The following is a 22,320-nucleotide window of genomic DNA, read 5'->3' on the forward strand; positions in this document are numbered from 1 at the left end:
GACACATTTAATTTTAGTAGTACGTGTATACATATATTTACATGTTTCTAGGCATTACTGAGAGTAACGGTACACCGACAACTAAAATATAGTATCACAATAATGTTAATTGACCGGTTAAGTTATTGGGCTACGGAGACATGTAAAATATCCAACACTAATTTTGCACTGAGCTTCCTTGGCATAGCCGACTACGTCACGACACGCATGGCCAATGAGAAGCCCGGAAATAGCAGCCAGAGCCAATCAAAATCCAGATTAGGTTTAAAGGCGTATGGCAGAGGGATTTTTGAATTTAAACACTGGATCGATCCTTCAGCTGCTGGGCTGATGGTCAACCTGTTATCAATTTCGGTGAAATCCAGGCAACAATTCAAAAGGTTCTTAAATTAAAATTAAGCCATTGTAAGTACAAGCATGTTTGTTTTTATTATATTGTAAGGTAATGTTAATTACGTTGTCTGCGGATAGGAATACCAGTTTAGCTTAGCAGTCAGAGCTGGGAAGGTCAAACGTATCGGTTACTAACTTAAGAGTGTTAGCTAGTTAACATCGAAACTAAGTTTTCATCGAATTTTCCTCATAGGTCCCGCCCGATGATGTCTTAACGTTTATAAATTGTTAACTTCTAAACTGGTTTCTGCAATTGACTCCGTTAGCCTAGCATCTAAGCTAATCACTTCCCAATTCGATCAGAAGGTTTGTCGTAAAAAGTGAAGTAGAACATTAATCTGACTGCTTCACTGAACAGTGCAAAGGTTATTAACCTACACATAACGAATAATATTCATCTTATTAGAACAAACTTTTTTTATGGGGTAGACTGAACAATGTCCTGTAAATCCACCCTTTGCTTTAGGCGGCTATGTTTTATTTGCTCCTATAGTTATTTTTTTCACAGGCTAAAACATGTTTTTTCAACTATTTCTTTTAATCTTATAACAGCATTAGGTATGATGGATGCTGCAAGAATAAAGACTATACAGGACCTGAAAAGTCAGAGAAATTCAGGTGGAAAGATGGTGGGTGACTTAACATGGCCGCCGGAATAACGCTTGGCCCCTAAAGCCTTTACTTCTAAACGGGGTTCACTGAGTGATAAACGGTTTCAGAAGTGAAATAAATGTATTATATGGTCGGCAGCTATAGTGCCCTTTAATTTTCCAGAAGTGATTTGGTGCAGTTATTGTATTTATATAAATGGCACTAAATAACTTACAATACTATGTTGCATGCTGGCTTGGAATCTGGATGTACGTTAAATATGATCGTTAATAGACTTAAACTTTCCTCTAAAGGCCAGCAGTGAGGTGCCAAGGCGAGTTCCCATATTGCAGAGCTCCCACAGTTCCGCAAAAGCGCAGCCTCAGCGGGTTCTGGGTGCATCCAATGGGCCACAGCGCGTGCAGCGTCCCGTCGGGCCGCAGAAACCTGCGCCCCGCGCTCCGAGCAGCAAGGCCGCGCAGGCCGGTGAGCAGAACACCCCCGTGCGTCAGGCTCAAAGCAAGAACGAGCCGAGCAGGAAGGAAGCCGCTGCTCCAGATCCCAGCAAGAGCGTGAGCACTAATGCGAAGGAGAAGGCATCAGGTACGTTAATAAAACTCCGTGGGAAAGGACCGAAGATGCGTGAGTGTTTATTAAAATAATCACTTAACAGTGTGGTGGGTTTGGGAAGAGTGAAAAGAAGAAAAAATATTACATTTTTATTTGAAATTACAGATAACACTGGGACTGCAGAATCAACAGAGACTGCAAAGTAAGATTTATTATTTATTTTGTGACACTTGAGTTTTCAGGTTTTCAGTAAGAACTACCATGTGCCATATCTATCGCTTTTTGAAGTTGATTTCCATGTGGTGGGATTAGGTTTGATTTGTGGGTTGTTCTGGAGTGTAGGTTGTTATAGTGCGATAATACTGATTGTAAATGTTCACTCCTCGCATCCCTAGGAAACGGTGGAGCTTGGACAACTTTGATATTGGGCGTCCCTTGGGCAAAGGAAAGTTTGGTAACGTGTATCTGGCAAGAGAACGTCAGTCAATGTTCATCCTGGCCCTGAAGGTCCTCTTCAAGCAGCAGCTGGAGAAGGCTGGTGTGGAGCATCAGCTCAGGAGAGAGGTGGAGATCCAGGCCCACCTTAGGTAGGTGTCTGAGTGCAGTGAGGGCCGGTCTTGGGGAAATGCTGCATGACATAAGTATTAATATGGATTTTCACGCAGCTTCATTTCCAGTCTCTGTAGCGATTGTGAGTGTAAATATCTCATATAGTGTGTAACAATGTATCGTACAATGTTTTTTCCCTCCTCCTGTAATTGACCTTTTTCCCCCTCCTGTGAAATAAACTTGTATTTATTTACTTTTCAATTACTGGTATTTAGTGTAGTTACAGAATTTTCCCCCTGGGATCAATAAAGTTTAATGTTAATCATCTTAATTATTTTTTTATTCAGTGACTAGTTATTTATTTACTTAGGATATTTTCCACTTACATTGGGTACGTTGGAACATAACCCCCTCGTAAGTTGAGGAGCATCTGTATATGCATGTTGCATTAAATATCCTAAAATAAGTCAGATAACCTCGGATGAAAACCAAGTAAAATCATGGCTGATCTTAAAGGTTACATTGTAGATTTCCTGTTTAATCGACTGCTCCTCCCCCACCCATTCCTTAGGCATCCAAACATCCTGCGTCTCTATGGCTATTTCCATGACTCTTCCCGTGTTTACCTCATCCTTGAATTTGCACCCAAGGGAGAATTGTACAGTGAGCTGCAGCGCTGTGGTCACTTTGATGAGCAGCGAACTGCCACGGTAAGATGCAGAGAGATTCAGTGTTAGCACATTGTAATGTTACATTGCAGTGTATAGTTAATATATTGTTGTTACTGCTAAATTTACACTACATTTTTACAGGAATGCTACATTATGCAGTAATTGATTACATTGCTTTAATATTGCATTGTGTATTGCTGTGGTGTTACAAATTCCACCATATGACAATACACTGGAGATTTTGTAGTGTGTTTGTCACCAGAAAAACAGATTTGTCTGTACTAAGATTTGCAACGACTTATCACCTCATCCGCTTATTTTTGGTTTTGTTTTGCTTTTATATACATTGAAGGTTTTTAATGAATGTAAACTAGGTATGGTGTCTCCTGTAAGTGTAGCTGTGTGTTGATTTTGGTTTTTCTTTTTTGTAACTCCTCCTTTTTGTAGTACATCACAGAGCTGGCAGATGCCCTTCAATATTGTCATTCCAAAAAGGTGATACATCGGGACATAAAGCCAGAAAACATACTCCTCGGTGCCAATGGGGAGATAAAAATAGCCGACTTCGGCTGGTCTGTACACACTCCTTCCTCAAGGTAATGTGTTCAGTTTCCTGACATTTTCCTCCCCTTTAACCAGAGGGTACTGTGTAGACAACACAATTTTTTAAGATAAGTTCAAAGTTTTTTTTCTTTCTTTTTTTATTAATGATTTTTTCCCCACCTAGTTTCTTTGGCAAGTGTTCACCAAAGTGATAATGTTGATGATGTACAGAGGATTAAAAACCTGTTGTAATCCATTTTTTGTTTGTGTTAAATCAGCTCCCCTTAATTTGCTGCTAGAAAACATTGCAAGTCAATGAAGAATTCAGTTTTTTGGAGAAATCCACATTTGATCCTTTTTTTTTTTTTTTAGGAGGTCAACTTTATGTGGCACTTTGGATTATCTGCCTCCTGAAATGATCGAAGGGAGGACTCATGATGAGAAGGTGGATCTGTGGAGTTTAGGAGTTCTCTGCTACGAGTTTCTTGTGGGGAAGCCAGCCTTTGAGACAAAAAGCCATGAGGAGACCTATCGCAAAATATCAAGGGTATGTAGCTCTCAGGTTGCCTTACGTGTTTGCATGTGTTTCTTGGTACTGAAACCAAAGGTCTGAGTTTCTGGTTTTTCCTTTCAACACAGGTGGAGTTTAATTACCCTGTACATGTGAGCCCAGGAGCTCAGGACCTGATCAACAAACTGTTGAAACACAATCCTTTGCACAGGCTCCCTATCCACGGGGTGCTGGCCCACCCGTGGGTGGTGGAAAACTCTACGAAGAAGCCCACCTACATGCCCCCAACTCCACAGCCTGCCCCGACATGCTGATCAGTCGTTGAGGAGCTTTGCTGATCTTGCTGTTGGTGGAGTTGCAAGCAGTACAATGCTTAAACTCTCGTCAAAGCTGAAACTGGTCATGAGTCTGACCGATGGCATTGACTGGCTGTGACTGTGATTTGGCTCAAACTGTTCCCATGGCAATTGCTTGAAAAACTTGTAAAGTATTGGTGTCCGTGTTTTTCTGTTGTGCTGTACTTTCTTTAGACTTGCTGTTCCTCACTAGTCTGTTGATTTGTAAATGATGAACCAAGTCCTTTTTACAGATTCTCTGCATATGTTTTGGGGGCTTGCTTTTAAACTCCTAGCACAGCGTCTCTGAACCGTGTTGGACTTGGAGGATAGGTAATTCCATTTTGCTGCTCACCAGGGTTTGCAGTTCTTATGTTGCATTTTTAATGTGTACATTAACATTATAAATACTTTATAAATAAATGTGCTTCAATGAATAAACTCAGAGCAACATCGACCACTATCAGAAAAAATACCTGCTAATTGTGGCATTTGCAAAAAGGAAAAAAATAATCTTCCACTGCAGTCTTGGGAAAGTGCTGTTGGAGCCCAGGTGGTACTATAGACAAGCTGACTTCCAGCACCCTGCCAAGGTTAAGCTTGCCAAGCCGGGAGGGCGGTTTGGCTCCTGAGCTTTGCCAAGTCAGAGCCCCCTCAGAAGATGCTGCCCTGGGCACCGTCTCGCCCATCTTGCCCTTGAGGCGACTGCAGAGAAATGCTGGCTTTTGGTCTAATGAAAGAAGAGTATGCTACGTATTCTGTATATGAAGCAAAGCATGCAAGATCTGACTGCTTAATGGACCTTACGCATGCCTGCCGTCGCGTGCAAAAAGGAACCTTCAAAGAGTAGTCAGTCATTAATACATAGAAAGGTTTGTACCAAATGAGCAGCTTAATACATGAATCCCAGCCACTGTACAAGCTGTGCATCAAATGTTCCTACCTCGGCTCTTAATTGCTTCAGTGCATATATTATTACAATCGGGTGGAAACTGATATGGTTTTCCAGGTGTAAATCAACTGCTAGCAGAAAAAAAACTTTGAAATGACGGTGACCCAAATCTAACAAATAGTCACGACGTTGCTTCCTCCAACGCTGGCTCTGGGTGTTCTGGTGCCTTAAGCAAGATTACTTCGAGAGCAGCAGAAAACAGATATTGTCAGGTCATTTATATTAGAAACATTTCAGTAGCACTGGGTATCTGGCTGCTAGCATTTAACAAGAAAACGGTGCAATATTAAAACTAATGTAAATAACTAATGTCACGCAATACAACCACAGACATTTCTTTTGATTTTTTTCACTCCCTCGCTCTTTTGCGCTCGGCCCTGACCTAGTGTAACATATAGTAGTGAGACTTGTTAACAGTCCTCTACAGAATTACACTTATTTTTATGTACTATAGCCTATTATAAAAGTACGGAAGAGGATTAGGGCCACCATGAAAATATTATTTGAATTCTGACTTTAATCTCAGAATTCTGACTTTAATCTCAGAATTCTGACTTTTTTCTCAGAATTCTGACTTTAATCTCAGAATTCTGACTTTTTTCTCAGAATTCTGACTTTAATCTCAGAATTCTGACTTTAATCTCAGAATTCTTACTTTTTTTTCTAAACTCAGAATTCTGAGATTAAAGTCAGAATTCTGAGAAAAAAGTCAGAATTCTGAGATTAAAGTCAGAATTCTGACAAAGTCAGAATTCTGAGAAAAAAGTCAGAATTCTGAAATTAAAGTCAGAATTCAAATAATATTTTCATGGTGGCCCTAATCCTCTTCCGTATAAAAGGCTTTGTTGCTTTATACCGCGCCTCTACTTTTTTTGACTGCAGTAGCTTTAACTCCAATTGGTTACGACGTGTTGTAGAATTTGAATTTCACGTATAGCTATTTAACAAGAATTGAAAGCGACGGAAAGATGTACGTCTTTTTATCTTAACGTTTCTGTGAAATCATATTCAAGCAGTTTTATTCATAAAAAACATTTCGTAATATGGCCACGCGACGGCGGTGTTGCACCATGGTCTGCACAGACCGCCACTTAATGGTCTAAAGGGAGACGTAACCGTCTTCTTCAATAAGTAAATAAATCGGACATCGCTTAATCGCTTAACCACCTGCTCTATTAAGTGTATTTTTAAAACACACAACCTTCCTGGACCCTTAAAATTGTGTGAGGACACTGAGCTGATACACGGTGTAAGGCATTGTCTAGGAATGCAGCTGATAATTCTGTGCTCTGAAAGGTACCTGCAATGCTTTCTGTCTTTTGGCCATCATTTGGAATGAAAGTATTGTTCTTTTTTGTCGAAGTCTGAACTAATATTTAACTCATCATCATCCTCCTCATCATCATCATTGTTGGCGCCCCATCCTGGGTTGTTCCCTGCCTTGCAACCATAGGGTCCAGACCCCCTGCAACCCTGAACGAAATAAGAGGTTTCAGAAAATGGATAGATGGATCATCATTATCATCATCGTCATCATCATCATCATTATCATCATCATCATCATCATCACAAGCTAGAAATATTTGACGCATTTCGGAGGTTCTGCCTTATATTCTTAATTCATCTCTGAATAGCTTGATCAATTAGCTATAAGCCTGGGAGTGGAAACTGGAGGTTGTGACTCCTCTAATATTTAATTTGGCTTCATTCATCCCCCCAGTAAACATATAGTTGTACCATGTTGTGTCCCCACCAATCTCAACCTTTTTCCCATGCCATTAGCTATAAGGAATCCTTTTAAGCTGCCAGACACTTTTAAAATCAGCTGCTATGTAAAAACGTTTTTTTTTTTTTTTTTTACCAAGAATGTAACCAGGACCAGATTATTGGGGGTAGCGTGTCTAAACTCAGCTTTACTAGAGGTAGGAGACAAGCACAAATTAAAGTGAAAACCTTGTCTCATCCATCCATTTTCTGTCCCCCTTTGTCCTATTCGGTGTCATGGGGTTCTGCAGTCTATGGGCACAAGGCAGGGAACAACCCAGGATGGGGCACCAACCCATTGCAGGGCACAGTCACACCTACAAACAATTCACTAAGTTCCACACACCATAGTATGTTTTTGGACTGTGGGGAGAATCACAGCACCCAGCGGAAACCCCAGGATGCCACAGAGAGCACATGCAAACTCCACATATGGGAAGTCAGGGTGGAGACATGAGACAACAGTACTAACCACTGCACCGCCACTGCTAGCCACTGCAACGCCACTGCTAGCCACTGCACCACCACATCAATCTGGGGGACATAAGAATAAACACTTTGATGCATCACTATAAAATTTCATGGTTCCACTTAATATATTACCTCAGTAATGCAGAACAGGATGCTCTTTGTCTCCACTCGTTCAGAGACCAACTGGTCAAATTCAACGTTCATTGGTCACTCAGACTTGAACCAGCTGAGAATCACTTTGTGGATAATTTTTCACATGGTGGGGGCCCATGCCGTTTTTTTTTTTTTTTTTTTAATAAAAATTGTGTAATTCACTCTCCTGTTTACCATAAGTGTTTCTGCACCCTAACACATTTGGGGGTGGGGGTGGGGGAGCCATTTCTGCATTCTGTTAAATGTGTTTCCATGTTTATAGCTTGACATGTTTCTAAATTCAAAAAATGAAAAAACATGACATCCCCCATCCAAAGTCAGTTAGCAGTTACACTTGTTGTCTACATTGCAGAATTAATAACAATATTATGTACAAACTTACATATTCACCACATGCGTGTGGAATTTCCAGATAGGAAGGAGCCTATAATTCCAAAGAATATGTATTGTTTGTGGAATCCTTTTTATGAAGTATACGACCTACTATGGCCGGGTGCTATATGAATGCATATGAATATTTTTTCAATTTTCTAAGGAAAAAACAAGTCATTTCTGGTGGCCAAAAGGCTGTTCTGTTTGCACTTAGCTTTCTTACTTGAATCATCCTATCCTTTTCCTTGGCGTATCAATATGCAAGCAGACATATTACTTTCTGATGGTTGACCTGACAAGGTCTTAGTCAATGTTTGTTAAAGTCTCGCCGAACCTATTTGCTTCATTCATATGTTAATTCTGAACAGTGTGCAGGTTGTATTTGAACTGTATTTATTAATCTAATTAAGGTTTAACACCGCTGAGATCTGATATCTGATCTTTTTCTACATCTCTTTGGGTGACAAAAGTAACAAGGGTGTAGATTTGTGTGTGGTTGGTGGGATGTGTCCCTACCAGTATTTTGGGAGTACGGTGTGTTTAAGGGGGCCGGGGTTAGGGGTTGGTTTGATTCCTACCGAAGTTGACAGCAAAGCTTTGGCCCTAATAAGTGACGAATTTGGACATTAACATGCAACAGGAAGCCTTATGGGTGGGATTGGCCTGGCCAAATGCTGCTTTAGGTATATTCTTTAAGCATAACTTTTTAAGGTACCTAACACATGTTATTGTGTCATGTTTAAATGTAGCCTAATATATGTTACCTTGTGTAACACCTCCATCTAGGGGCAAAAGGGGATTTTACCTCAGTAAAGCACTCGGATGAAAGGGCAAATAATCTTGAATCTTGGTTACCTAAGGAAGCAGCACAAGGGCCAAAAACTTTTATAGATTAAGATTATGAGATTAAGATGCTTCTGCAATTTATCGTTTCCAGCAAATCTTTGATTTTAATTGATACATCTAAACTTTTTCCTAGCCATTTTCAAAGCATTAATTATTAAAAAACTTTCTTACTGTAATATATTTTATTACATATTCTCTTCTCATAATGGACAGCATTATGCCACAACAAACGTTTTAGTAATTTTTAAACCCCAACGTGAAGCTATCTATCTATCTATCTATCTATCTATCTATCTATCTATCTATCTATCTATCTATCTATCTGTTTATTTGTTTATAATGATCACTGATCCAGTATCCTAAACGCTGTGGTATGAATCAGTTTCTCAAACCAGTCGCACTCCTAGGGAACTGGGGGAGAGCAAAAACGTGGACCGTCCGGAGGTCCCCGAGTACTGGTTTGGGAGACACTGGTATAAATGATGTAAACGAAGCAAATGCCGAACAACGCCACGTCAACAGCTCCATCAAGCCGCGAAATGGTTTTCTCACTCCCAGCTGGTTACGACTTGGCTCCCTGGAATCTTCCGAGAGGAGCTTAATTAAGATAACAGAGACGTCCTACCCCCGGTGCCCTCCCTCTTTTCCACTACACATCAACTCCTCTTTACAGGTGATTTGTGTTCTTCTCAGCTGAATATTTTTGATTTTGATTGTATGACAAAAGATTGCATAACGTTATTTATATATTCGCACACATCTTTGGTTATATAACTATATGTATAACATTACGAATATTATTAAGAATATATAAAAGCTACATTAATTTCCCTGGTTTTTGACACCCTTATAATAAGGGCCTTATTACACATTTACGCTTCTTAAATTGTTTTATTTCCTCATGAAAGCATTTGGCAATATACCACGTTTACAACAGTTTTCACTCAAAATATTAACACGATTCTATCTTGTGGTTTTTTCTCATTTCCAATCCAAGTCGGGGTGGGTGGAATAAATGTCCGCGCAAGAAAATGCTAATTAGATTTAAAACGTTATTACTTACAAATCGAAATGTAGTGAATCTGTTTAATATAAAAATCAATTAAAATCCAGTAAATGTATCATGTTTGTGTGCATCTTGCCCAAATAACTATTTAAAAATATAACGATTTTTTATCTTAACCTTTACGATAGCATTGCGTGTTTAGCATTCCATATACTAAACAGGCTTATACAACTAATTCATATAAAACGCGTTAAAATGTGATAACTGTTTAACATTGGGCCATTTTGATTCTAAGGCGATTTATGCTCGAGCATGCCGTTTGTAACAGTTTTCTAAGGAAATAAAAACTTTGCCGGTGGTCATATTTCCCCACGGGGATTAATAAAAGTATAAATCATTCTATCATTATTATATGACTGTGCTCGTCCGCATTTCAGTCCAGATGTCGACGCAGAATGTGCAGAAGTCATTGGCCTACCATATGAAACAGGTACCAGGCCTGAAAATCTGGAAGAGTCGTCTGTTCTTTTGTGCATTGGAACTACAAACGTTTTTAGCTGCAGACAGAAAAGATATTTTAACGCTCTATTTCGGAATCATGTGTCTCCATACCTCCATCCGAGCGTTTGCTTATTTACTTCAGAACGGGACTCTAACCAAATACACAAATGTTTTTCAAGAACTGTTTAGTGTAAAACAGACATACTATAATATATATCTGCGCTCCTTCAAAAATAAGGTATTTGAATTTAATATATCCACATTTTGAACAACCTTCGATAGAGAATCCTATTGAATATTTCAATGTAGATTGTTCATAAAAGGAGATGCTTATTGTTCCATATTCAATGGGACGTAATTAACTTTAGTCGTGCAACGGTTTTGGACTAATAAAATATGGCATGTGGTGCATAAAAATAACGGGCCATATGAATGCTTTATTTCGTACAAGCAGGACTGCTCATTCATCCGTTCATGATTTCACAATTGATAAAATCTAAATCGGCGCTCCAGAAGGGAATCCTTCTTATCTGGCATATGAATAAGCTGCCATTGAGCAGAGAATCCCCGCCTGAAAGATGCTGATAAAGGACACGTTAACACAAAAGTTATGCTAGATGTTTAATTACAAATATACACGGATTTACTGGTTGGTGCCACGTTTGCCCTTTGATTATCTCCATTCCGTCTTTATATACAATCTCAATACACAGAAATACTCAGTTTTTCGAGTATTTAAACACCACGACCCTACCTGAATTGTCTTGGAAAGCCTGAAGATAACTCCGCATCCACATTTGGTATTGTGAAATGTTGACATTTATGGTTGATCACATTGCGCTGTTTGCGTTATCACCACGACGATGACACTTTTGAAATAAGGTCCTGCTCACGTAAAAAAATAAATCTTTCTTCTCCATATAATGTTTCAGATTTTATTCTATTTAAAAAAGAAAAATACAGATCTCTTACCGATTCCGTTGTCGTCACACAAACAAAACACAGTAAGTACAATATTAGTTCACGTTTATTTTTCAATATATTTATTTTCACAATATATGTTTACGATTTTTGTGATATACATTCCATCTTTTTGAAACCACAATAACACTACACATACGGCTTATAACAATTCCACAGGACCTGTTGGATTGCACAGAATGAAAAAATGTCCTCATTTCTTCATTTTAAAAATTAAACTTCAGAATTTATGACCCAAACAATTGAATTACGGAACATTAAATATTTAAGTTCATCTTGTTGACTGGAAAAATGCATACGGAACTGGTGCGAGAATATATGTCGGATAGGACATTGTATTCATAGACGAGTTTATGAATTTATGATAAAATTCTTTTATCTTAAGGTTCTCATAAGTTATTAAATGTTTTAAAATACTACCTCTGTTTTAAATTTCTTCTTTTTCCACCTGGGGCGAAAGGGGTGCAATAATCCTTCAATAATATAGCCTATTGAATGCATATTGTCTAGTATTAATTATATCATCATATATTCTTTTGTTAGTTGCTTCATTGTTTATATACTTATTTAAAAATTAAACTTATTCATTTTTTTTAGGTTTGACAATCAAAAGAATTTACTACTGTTTTTCCAGTACTTTACACTAAGTAAAATTCTGGGTGTTGATTGGTTTCCTGCTGGATATTTTTCAGATTAGTTTGAAATACATGAAGATTGAAGATGCATAGTTCACGTTTGTCTACATTATTTCCTCTTAATAAAAATAACGTGCAATGATTATGGTCCTCGTTACAATTATCAGAAGGACAGATTGCACTATTGAGCTATGTAACATTCTAAAATCAATGAATTCAGTTTTATCTCTCATTTGGCTAATTTATTTATTCTATATTTCTGGTCTGAAGGGCTTGACAATCGCAACTTTTTTAGAAGAAAAGATCAACAACCATCTATGTAATTTTCCTTACAATTTTCAAAATTATTATTTACAAATATGATGGCCTTCTCAAATCTTCAGCCTCTTTATAAATACATCTGTAACTTGCATTAATATAGAATAATCTTGCCTGTCTGATTTTATTGCCTTAATTTCGATTTGGGAAGTACAAAAACCCAAATGACTTGGAAATCATATTAACACAAATCTGATCTCTATTTGAGTCTAAAGATCAGAAAGTTACCACTATGTCAAAGCCCATTTAATTATAATATAGCATCATGTGACTTGTGACATCATTTTTTTCTCAACTTTCACAGTTCAGTGCTGCATCAGGTAGAATGTTTCATGAAAATAACAACTAATATGACGATGCAAAGATGAACAATGCCTGTTCCAAAGTGTAGTTTCATAAGCACGTTTCACATTTTGCATTCCTTAGTTGTAAACCCTTTACTCAACAGAAAATTCAAGGAGAATCATTTTTTATAGGTATTGTGCATGTTTGTGTGCGAATTTGCGTGTGCCACTTGTGAATTGCCGTGGGGGTTCAGCACATGAGGGGCGCAAACCTGTGATAGCGTTATTTTCAGTGATGTTTTCAACCAGTCCTTGTTAATCATGTATATTATACTTGTATGCCTCTATGAGGCCCTCCATTGAATGAATGAAGCCAGAAATGCTGCATATACCCCCTATTACAAATATAGCGACATCGAAGAAGACTTGGTGCCACAGTAGCTTCCTCCAGAGAAGCTTCAGATGAAAGAGGCTGGGAAGCAGAAAGCACAAGCCGGCTCCTGTCAGGCTTCCGGTGAGACCCATCAGGAGCGCGAAGTGTGGAACATAAATGGCCATGAGCAACGTGAAGACCACCAAGCCACACCGAAGCGAGAGACCCCAGGCCTTCAGGCGTCCATCGCCGCCATAGCAATCTGGGAAGACTGCTCGCCCACCATCCTGGAAGAGGGATTTCTCCAGGACCTCCACCGCGGCGAAGAACGGCAGCGGGTACGACAGCAGTGCCTTTGCCACCAGGAAAAGGTTCACCACAGCCCGTATAGTTGACGGCAGGTTGTCTGTGATGACCTCCTTGGTTTCATCTGCCCAGGTCAGGTAAGCCACGAGGGCAAACAGGCCCTTGAGGACGCAGGCTGCGATGTGGGTCCAGTTCATCATGCAGTGGAACTCGCTGGGCTTCTGCATGTTCCCCTCCAGTGATGGCAGGAAGATCTGTGACGTGTAGCTGAACACAATGATCCCGATGGAGATGGGGAATTTCTTGACGTCGATGTAGAACTTGACCTTATCCCAGGCCCAGTCTCGGGCCCTGGATAGGCAATAAGCTATGACAAGGATATTGATGACGAAATGGGCCAGTGTGCAGAGTAAGCTGAATTTGGAAACAGCCTTAAGGTTCTTGAGAAAGGCACACGGCAAGAGCGCGGCCGTGGCGATGATGGCCCAGGATTTTTGCGACACGGGAAGGCTGGGGAAGCTGTTGTACATGAGATTTCCACTGACCACCACGTATAGGATGCAGGTCATCACCAGCTCAATTATCTGGGCCACGTTCACCACCCTGCCGCCTAGACTGGGGAACCTCGGTGCACAGCAAGCATTGGCGATGTCCACGTAAGAGTCCCTCACACGCACCAGCTCTCCATCCTCATTCTCTTCGTACAGGCAGGCGATTAAGATTTTCCCAGTGTAACAGCAGACGACTGCAGCGAATATGATGAGGAACAATCCGAGGTATCCACCATGGAGTATGGCATAGGGCAGCCCCAGTACGAACATCCCCTACGAACACAGAAACAGCGACATGCAGACGCAAAGTCAGCCCGACACTGGGATTTCACTAGAACCGTAAAGAACAATACCAACCAGGATATTGCTCCTATGATTTTTGGAAATATCTCCCTTTTACCTCATACTTCTCGTAAATAAGACTAATTTTCAAGATCAATGCAAAATTTGTACACAACAATTTTCAATGAATTAAAAAGAGTAAAATTGTTGAAAATGCTTTTCAGTTTGATTTATCTCGTATTAATTTATCTTTTAAATTATATTATATATTAGATTCAAATAGGATTTATTTATTTATTTATTTCCATTTTTTATTTAGAGCACCGCCCGCTTGCCTGGTGTGTTTTTTGCGTCATATTTGAAGTTCTGGGGGATTCGACGTGACGTAACGGTGACCGCCGTTGTAGAGAACGAAGGATAGAACGAAGACTGAGAAACGTAACATTTCAGGAATGATATTGTCAGCCAAGGGAAAAAACTCTTGGAAATGCTGGAATGTGCATTTCATAAACTTAATGCCAGTATTTCGTTGCATGCACATTTTCCAGCTCCTGTACCCTTAAAGATATTCAAATCACTAATTTATGTATGACCTTGCGAAGGGAGTCACGTTCAAATACGCATTTTACGGAATATCTATTTTATTCGATATTTCCACCATTTATGTTGTGAAACAGTTGCTGCTATGTTTCAGAAACCTAGTTATGTAATTACTTTCCCTTTTTTAAACTTCTTTTTCGTTCAATTAATTTTATCAACAAAATTATAAATGTGTGTCGTCATCTCTACCACAGTTAAATAATTAACTGTAATTAACAAATAATTAAAATCAAATGCAAAATCAGTTATGAATTATCGGTCGTGTCTAATTTTTTTTCAAAATATACAGGAATGGATTGATTGCGTTCGCCTTTAGTAAACGAAAAACAGTTCTTATTTTCTTTATCTGAACAACATAACGCAAGATACTTTTTTTATAGATAATCAACTCGTAGCATTTCAATATCGAAAATTCATACCTCGAAATTTTCCAAATAAAATTAATATTGAAGGCAGTGGTTTCATACTGTAAGATAAGACCCGAGACAGAATCTTCTCAAGGGGATACAATGAACGGTGTTCTTTACTCTCCTGAGCTCTATATTTAAATTCTTGGCTTTTAGAAACGATACCATGCTAGTCGCTCTCAAATGCAATTTACAATTTAATGTAGTTAAAACTTTCACGTTAATTTGTATTGAAAGTTACTAACAAATGCGAAATGGATCGCTGGTCAAAAAATAAAAATAAAATAATGAAAGTTCATGCAGGCTAAATTTTACAGTGCTGGAGCTGGTTGGCAGAAATCTATTCAGTGGCGCGTCTTTACCTGAATCGCGTTGGTAACGTTCCAGCCTGCTTCCCAGGCTGTGATTCTGGGTTTGTCTTGGCCGGCCAACTCGTCGCATACCCCACCGTCTTTGGAAGAGGAAGGCGGGGGACCAGTGCCGTCTCTCTGGTAATGGCTGTCCCCTTCGATGGTGCCGTCGCCCAGGTCTCCACCGCCCTCTCCTCCTACCTCGTCGGTCTTGAGAATGTCCATCTGCAGTCCTTGTCTGTGGTCATAATCCAAATCATCGCAGGCAGCGAAACCCAGCGCCTCTTCGTCGGTGGCGGCCTGGAAGCCCATTCTGGCGAACATCCCGCTCACCTTAGCCTGTGACTTATTGGACACCGTATTAGCCGCATTGGATAGCTTATTGGAAATCTTGCTTCGGATTAACGTCGCCATGGTTCCGACTTTAAATGTATATATTATTTTTTTGTAAATATATGCGTTCAATAATTAATTACAATTTTCTCTTGAAACTGGAGATCGGATCCAGAGTAACACCATGCGAATGACACCACGACGTCTTCGAAAGCCTTTCGGATTGAAGTTTTCAGTTGTTATCTCCAGCTATTGCGAAAATAGTGCGTTTTCTTGGTAATCCCCTGTTTCATGTCACCTTCAGATGTGTGCCCCCACTTCTTGCATCTTGTTTTCAACAGTATATCTCTGGAAACGAAAACAAAGAAATTATAAATGGCAAAGTCAGACTATACGAACCAACTCAAAGGGAGCAATTATGGCGCGTAATTGCAATGGGCGACACCTTCAGGTCTTTTCTTCTTATTTTTTGTTAATATCGGTTGTATTTTTGTTTATTGGGTTTTCCCTTATGGTCGTAAGCGGCAGCGCTCCCACAGTTGGTTTCCCTCAGCCGTCACTGATGCCAATGCGGTAGCGTAGAGCCTGGGGGAGGCGAGGATAAGGCACGTGTCACCATCAGCCTGCCAATGCAAAGACTCCACTTTGCGAGGCACGTCTCCAGCCCCCCGCTCGCAGCCACCCCGGACCGCTGGAAAGAGGAGAGATTTGCTGCATTTCTGGGGGAGGCGCTTCCTGTCACTACAACCCTCTCCACCCTATAGTCATTTGCAATATATTTATTCCAGCACCCAATCAATGACATTCTGATGCTCCTATCGCGCATAACTTTGCTTATATATATGGAGACGGAAAAGGCTGACTGACCCATCCCCTAAACGGGCTGACTTACTGATTTTACTTTAATGCCGACACTACAGTCGGTCCTTTATTCTGGTGTTCCTGTTCCCATTGTCTGCATGACACTTTTCAAAATGCGTTTTAAAGTCTGGTTTCACTAGGCGAAGAAGACGCGCATTTTTCCAACGACCATATTAGTTGAAGGCAGTTATTTTCCATCTCGTATCAGTTTTGTCTTAGAAAACGGCCGTTTCAATTTCTCAAAACAGATAATTTTATGATCTGGTTCTATATGAAGAGGTTGGAGATAAAAATTGTTCCACACCAATAAATAGATGCCATTGTTTTCAACGGCATATTTTTTTTTTTAATAAAACGTTAAGTAAAAAAAAAAAACTATTGCACATAATAATTGTCTGCCGCGTTATGCCGCCGTGTTTCTATTTGTCCGTGGGAGAGACTCGTAGACTGGGTATTTTTTAATCTTTGGATGTAAATTTAATTTCTCATTTTATTTACTTCCCCTCACAGGCAAATAAGAATTAAATATATCGCAAGAAATGCACGGACTCATTTATGCCCATTAAAACGACACGTTTTTTATTTTACTTAGGCCTATTCCTTAAAACGATGTTTTAGAACTGTTGTATAAATTTATGCTGCTAAAAAGGATGTAAGTCCGAAGTCCTTGAAAATCGATTTGGATATATATTTACAAGACTGAACATTTTGTAAGGCAAACATACAGTCTTGCATTTTCGACATTTCCCTGCTGGATTGCCAGTCTTGCTTGCGCTGTATTTTATATGGTAGGCTAGTATTCATGTAGGCCCATAACGAAAATATTTTACATATTCGCAGTATTTTTTTTCAAAGAGTTTTCCCCAAGAAAATGCACAGCCTGTTTTGTATAGTTCCTTAGTTTTAACCATAATGCTGTATTTATAACGATTTCTGTGATTATTGGAGACATGTAATTACCACAGACCGACGATTAACTATGATTTCGTTATATATCACTGTTTGTTATATACGCTGCAGTTTATCTTTAAGGAAATGTTCTGTGTACACGTTGTACCGGTTACATCCTTTGTCTCCGATTCCACTGCGTAACGCAGACGCAACATTTCGAAGCACGCTCGCGTGCTCGCACAAAACCGACGGGCTGGCAGTACAATGCCGTCCTAATTGAGAATGAGCCCCTCACCCATTGGCGCCTCCCGATTAATAGGTCACCCAACCAAGCAGTCGGATTTTTTTTCTCTCTTGAGCATTCCTCGGAATACTGTGCAATGTGTTTGTGTTTCATTATTTCATTGTTAAACTTTAAAAGGCAATATAAATGATCATTGATGACACCATATGATTTTTTTAAGTTAAAATCAAGTGTACACTATAATGCGTTAATTCAATCGTAAAGAGGACATTCTATTTTATTTTCATCTGATACGTCACCGTATAGGCTACTTCATGAGAACCAGAGGCGTTTCTATAGTTATTGAAAAAAAAAATCAGGGGCTAAGTCAAGGTTACCCGGACCTTGACGTTTTCTTTGAAGGAAGATTGGCATCGGACTAAAATACTCGGGGCTACAGCCCTCGGTGATCGAACCTAACGACGCCCAGGATGATAACAATTTAGATAAATATTTTTCCCACAATCATTTTCACAATTGTTATATGCAATACGTCTTTAACACAACCAGCGCGGCAGGAAAGAACTAGAATTTTTAAGTTTTAAGTTGACGACATACTATCAAAGTTTTTTCACACCCAAACTGCGATTTCAACTATTCATCAATAATGAACAGTCTATATTTTATATAGAATGATAAAATGACGTTGTTGGAATAATAGAAACGTTTAGCGTACACATATTTTCAGTCATTTGGCGTTTATTTCATGTCTTCTTTCCAGCTATCTACACAACTATCTTGCTTTGTCGTTTATCACCGATATTACAGACGGGCATACCGAGATTCCTATTTACTCTTGGCAATGTTTTTTAAAGGGTGCGTGGGCGAGGAGGGCGGGGGGGGGGGGCGCATTCCAGCATTTCAGAATTCGGCACCGCTGTTCAGCACCACACAGGGGACAGCGACCAAAAGAATACCGCCGGTCATTTCAGGAAAAGCTTTTTGAACACCGCCTGTCCTGTGCGGCTTTTACCGCATTTATTTTTAAATAAGTAATTCGCTTTCCAAACTAATTTCGCAGATTATATTAGCAATGTTTAACGTTCATTCATTCTCTGACAAAAAAATGGTCTAGTCTAAAATGCCGAAAAAACACTGATTGCGTAGTTAACGAAAGGGTTAATGGGATGGAACGTTATCAGCAGAATACAGACCCCCTACGATACGTAAGACTGTCTGATTTAATACGCCGTAAAAATACAATCACAAAAAGAAAAGAAACGCCGTGGCAGAAAGAGGCTGGAGACAGAGGACATTTTGTCGGAAATCAATTCACATAGCCCATCTAGTACATGGAAAGCACTAATAATAATAATAAAAGAATAATAATAATAGTTTTATTTAAGCAAAACAATAATAATTATTGCATTTCTGTTGGAATTAACATTATGCAAATTTGACGTATTGTGTAAATATAATTTTAGAATCATATCTGTAATAGTGTCACGTTTTGCAGTATATATATTTTATATAAAATGCACTTTCACGTGTGACATGCTATTTTTGTCACCCACCATAAAACCTTACAAATGGAAACACCATACGTGAAAATCTCCATCCCAGCTTCACAAAACATAGGCCTACCTCACAATTTTTGACAGCTTTCGGACGCTGTCAGACATCTCTGGTTTCTCCCACCGATCCTACACCTAGGTAATCATGGTTTTAGCTGACTCTCTCTATAACGTCATTGGGAATGCTGCGACGGGCTCGTTTGCGTGATTATTAGGGATAAAAAGTCGAATTGAGATTAACAGCTCGGCAGGCTTCTATCTTTTGAGTGCTTTAATTCTTTGTCTTTCCGTGCCAGTGCCACTCCGCTAGAGAGCCGCAGATGGATGCGCGTGCATCAACTCCAAGCCGTTGCGGTTGTTCTTTCATTTTTATGAACTATCCACAGAAATGAAATATTTAATAACACAGCATTGTTAGAAAATGTGTATTTACCCTATCCATATTAAAACTACATTTTTTCATGCAGGTCCTGTCCTGTTTTTTATTCTTATGGAGAGAAATGCGTTTATTCGTCTTCTTTTGTTATTATTTACCGAATAGGAAATTAAGCATATGCTTTAGTTATATTGACAGTCTCTGAAAGGGTAATATTTTGAAGCCAGTTACTTCAGTTTTTAATTATATGACCAGAAAATGTCGGGTGGTTCAAACGCGGTCTCCGTATGGTATTTGTACATTTCCCCTACCCAAAGATACCCCAAACTGATATTTTTTAAATTGCCTTTGTACATTCAGCAGTTACATTTTACGTCGTGGTCTTTCAGCTGTAAATATGTACGTCCGTTTAAATACTAACACATTACCGTGCGCATGTTAGTTTAACTTGAAGAAAACTAATTTTATCTAGTACACAGCTGTTGGATCATCTTCGCTTCTGACATATTATTGACCGTAGATTCGTGTGAAAGCAAGAGATCGTATTTTAGAGTAAAGGTGCGAAGAGCTGATGCAGTTCGCCGGGGTGGAACTGATGATTTTCTTCGCTCATTGCACAGAGTTTATTACCTATCAGCGAGGGCAGTGCGGGGTCAGCTGTCTGGTCCTGGGAGGATTCCCTGCGCATTGTTGTCACCAACCTATAGAGACTGACTACAGATTACTGACTTCGGTCAATCAAGCCGTTGTCCGCTTGTCCTTCTCGGTGTCCTTTTTCCTCGCGAGGCACGTTATCACAAGAGACATGCATCTAAGGTGCTGCGACAAAGCCCGGGGTATTCTGATTACGGTCTGCAAGCCATGTTTTGTGTTTTAATGCCAATCATAACCATAGCCAATCTGATCCCTTTCTCGCTAACCCTTCATTCTCCGTTCCCTCTGCCCTCTTTTGCTCACAGCCTGCTCTGCCCCCTTTCCCATTACACACTTGGGTGAATCTGAGCACGGCTGGCAGGCTCGGTGTCTCTCCGAACTAGAGAATGATAATTAATTAGCTTCACACATAGCGCGTCACTTACTAAGCTGTAGAGATGTGTGTGTGTGTATATATATATATATATGTATATATTTACACACACACACACACACACACACACACACACACACACACACACACACACACATAGCCTATATCATAAAAGTATAAAATTTACCACAAACCTAACATACAAATGCATGATTATTGGAAGATTAAGCAATATGCAAATTTGTGTTTGTGTTGTGGTCTTCAGAAGCATCGTTTCTTCTAAGAAAGGATTTTCCTATACATTCTGAAAGGTGTTCCGACAGCTGTGTTTGCTACGGCATGGATTCCGGCTGCAGCATTAATGTCGACGTCACTGAGATCCCATAAACTGCCGTTTGACGCAATGACTGTTGCGTTGAATATCAGAAAATAACCAGATTAAAATGTACCCACTGCAGTAACGCTAAAGAAATAAGTGACAGCAACTAACCAATCTGTATTGTATCTACTATCCCGTGTGAGTGAAAATACTACAATAACACATCAGATTGGTCAGCTATTGCCTTGTCGGAATCTTACAGATCTGTATCGTAGGCTGTCAATTCGTATCCTTGAAAACGAGTTCAGTTGTTTCAATTTGTTTTTGTTTTTTAATTGTATATGTAAGCATCCACGAATGAACAAACAAAAGTTTCGTTTCTGTGTAGATCGATTCACTAAAATAGAGGGGATTCCACTTCTCCCCGCGTTTTGTTTCTCTGTTTCTTACCCTCTCCTTTAACCCATGCCTGGATTCGTTGGCTGGGGGGCTTTGACAACCCAGCGAGGCGGAAAATAACACATAACACACTTCAATTAATAGGCGAAACTGAAAAGACACGCGGCGTCTCAAGGGGGCTGCGGGGGAGGGAAATTAGCCAAGCCTTTGCTGCGGCCCCTCTCCGCATGCATTAGCATTAGCATCACAATCACCGGGACATTATTGTGCTGATTAGCCGCGCGCGCGGCGAATTGCGGTGATTGTCAGATTCACCGAAATCATTCTGCGTGTGATACTTTGCATGCACGTAGCATTTTTGTTTATTACTCTACACACACTGCATTTTATACATTTTTACACACCAAAATCTAATAACACAAAACACCAGACACGCGAGTTTTGAAGGCATCCTTGCGGATGCAAAATAAACTATAATACTAGGAGCACCGTTCAAAGCTCATATATATGTACATTTTTTAGATGACCAAAGACGGAATAAGCCCACCACAAAAATTTAAATGGACCTTTCCATGTCATCCAAACATTTCCTCCCCCTAGAGAGATATCCAGGTGGCCTTGTGGTAAATGCTTAAAAGCCTTTTCATTTATCCTAATGCGCCTGTTTAATGGCTTATTATGAGGCCCCAGGAGGGGTGTATGAAGTGGTTTGTGGTTGGCCGGTTAATAAACGTTGCACTACCGCTTTGCCAACCAGTCAGTGCAGCCATTTAAGCACACACGTTTGCGCCATCCGTCCTGTCAGAAAGCATAGGCGAGCATAAATTCACTGTGTGGGCAGCTGCGTGTAAAGGCTCACCAAATATCAGACAAAAGATTATACAGGCATGAAAGCTTTCAAGGCACGTCACGGTCGATGCTACAGTCATGGCGATGGACTGTTTATTTTGTTCTGAACGCATTCGGATTGTGTGTGTGTGTGTGTGTGTGTGAGAGAGAGAG

General features: G+C 39.8%; 2 protein-coding genes across 6 annotated transcripts; one reads left to right on the plus strand and one right to left on the minus strand.

Moving 5' to 3' along the window:
• The first annotated feature begins 273 nt into the window (after positions 1-273).
• On the plus strand, positions 274-4,620 carry LOC111835219 (aurora kinase C-like). 2 transcript variants are annotated; one of them, XM_023795271.2, is made up of 9 exons: positions 274-405; positions 946-1,022; positions 1,299-1,587; positions 1,720-1,756; positions 1,950-2,141; positions 2,675-2,813; positions 3,222-3,370; positions 3,690-3,864; positions 3,957-4,620. In XM_023795271.2, exons 2-9 carry the CDS (start codon positions 954-956, stop codon positions 4,140-4,142), a joined length of 1,236 nt encoding a protein of 411 aa, XP_023651039.1. In that variant the 5' UTR covers positions 274-405; positions 946-953; the 3' UTR covers positions 4,143-4,620. The 2 variants fall into 2 exon arrangements, with proteins under 2 accessions (XP_023651039.1, XP_023651040.1); XM_023795272.2 differs by lacking the exon at positions 274-405 and adding an exon at positions 463-758.
• Positions 4,621-11,237: 6,617 nt separating this feature from the next.
• slc32a1 (solute carrier family 32 member 1) lies at positions 11,238-21,385 on the minus strand. Of its 4 annotated transcripts, none has more exons than XM_023795273.2 (3): positions 21,370-21,385; positions 15,328-16,233; positions 11,238-13,949 (listed from the first exon to the last, which is right to left on the minus strand). In XM_023795273.2, exons 2-3 carry the CDS (start codon positions 15,727-15,729, stop codon positions 12,762-12,764), a joined length of 1,590 nt encoding a protein of 529 aa, XP_023651041.1. In that variant the 5' UTR covers positions 15,730-16,233; positions 21,370-21,385; the 3' UTR covers positions 11,238-12,761. The 4 variants fall into 4 exon arrangements, with proteins under 4 accessions (XP_023651041.1, XP_023651043.1, XP_072571571.1 ...); XM_023795275.2 differs by lacking the exon at positions 21,370-21,385 and adding an exon at positions 20,204-20,546 and having other exon boundaries at positions 15,328-15,996; XM_072715470.1 differs by lacking the exon at positions 21,370-21,385 and adding an exon at positions 20,204-20,546.
• Between the last annotated feature and the right edge of the window lie 935 nt (positions 21,386-22,320).

The sequence above is a fragment of the Paramormyrops kingsleyae genome, chromosome 8, assembly GCF_048594095.1.
Source record: "Paramormyrops kingsleyae isolate MSU_618 chromosome 8, PKINGS_0.4, whole genome shotgun sequence".
NCBI lineage: Eukaryota > Metazoa > Chordata > Actinopteri > Osteoglossiformes > Mormyridae > Paramormyrops > Paramormyrops kingsleyae.

What these genes read in the sequence shown, in the direction of transcription:
- LOC111835219 (XM_023795271.2), top strand. Translation starts at nt 954, where the DNA reads ATGATGGATGCTGCAAGAATAAAGACTATACAGGACCTGAAAAGTCAG. An exon ending in ATGAGCAGCGAACTGCCACG is followed by an intron (nt 2,814 to 3,221) that starts GTAAGATGCAGA and finishes TCCTTTTTGTAG; the next exon opens with TACATCACAGAGCTGGCAGA. An exon ending in GTACACACTCCTTCCTCAAG is followed by an intron (nt 3,371 to 3,689) that starts GTAATGTGTTCA and finishes TTTTTTTTTTAG; the next exon opens with GAGGTCAACTTTATGTGGCA.
- slc32a1 (XM_023795273.2), bottom strand. Translation starts at nt 15,729, where the DNA reads ATGGCGACGTTAATCCGAAGCAAGATTTCCAATAAGCTATCCAATGCG. An exon ending in ACGTTACCAACGCGATTCAG is followed by an intron (nt 13,950 to 15,327) that starts GTAAAGACGCGC and finishes CTGTGTTCGTAG; the next exon opens with GGGATGTTCGTACTGGGGCT.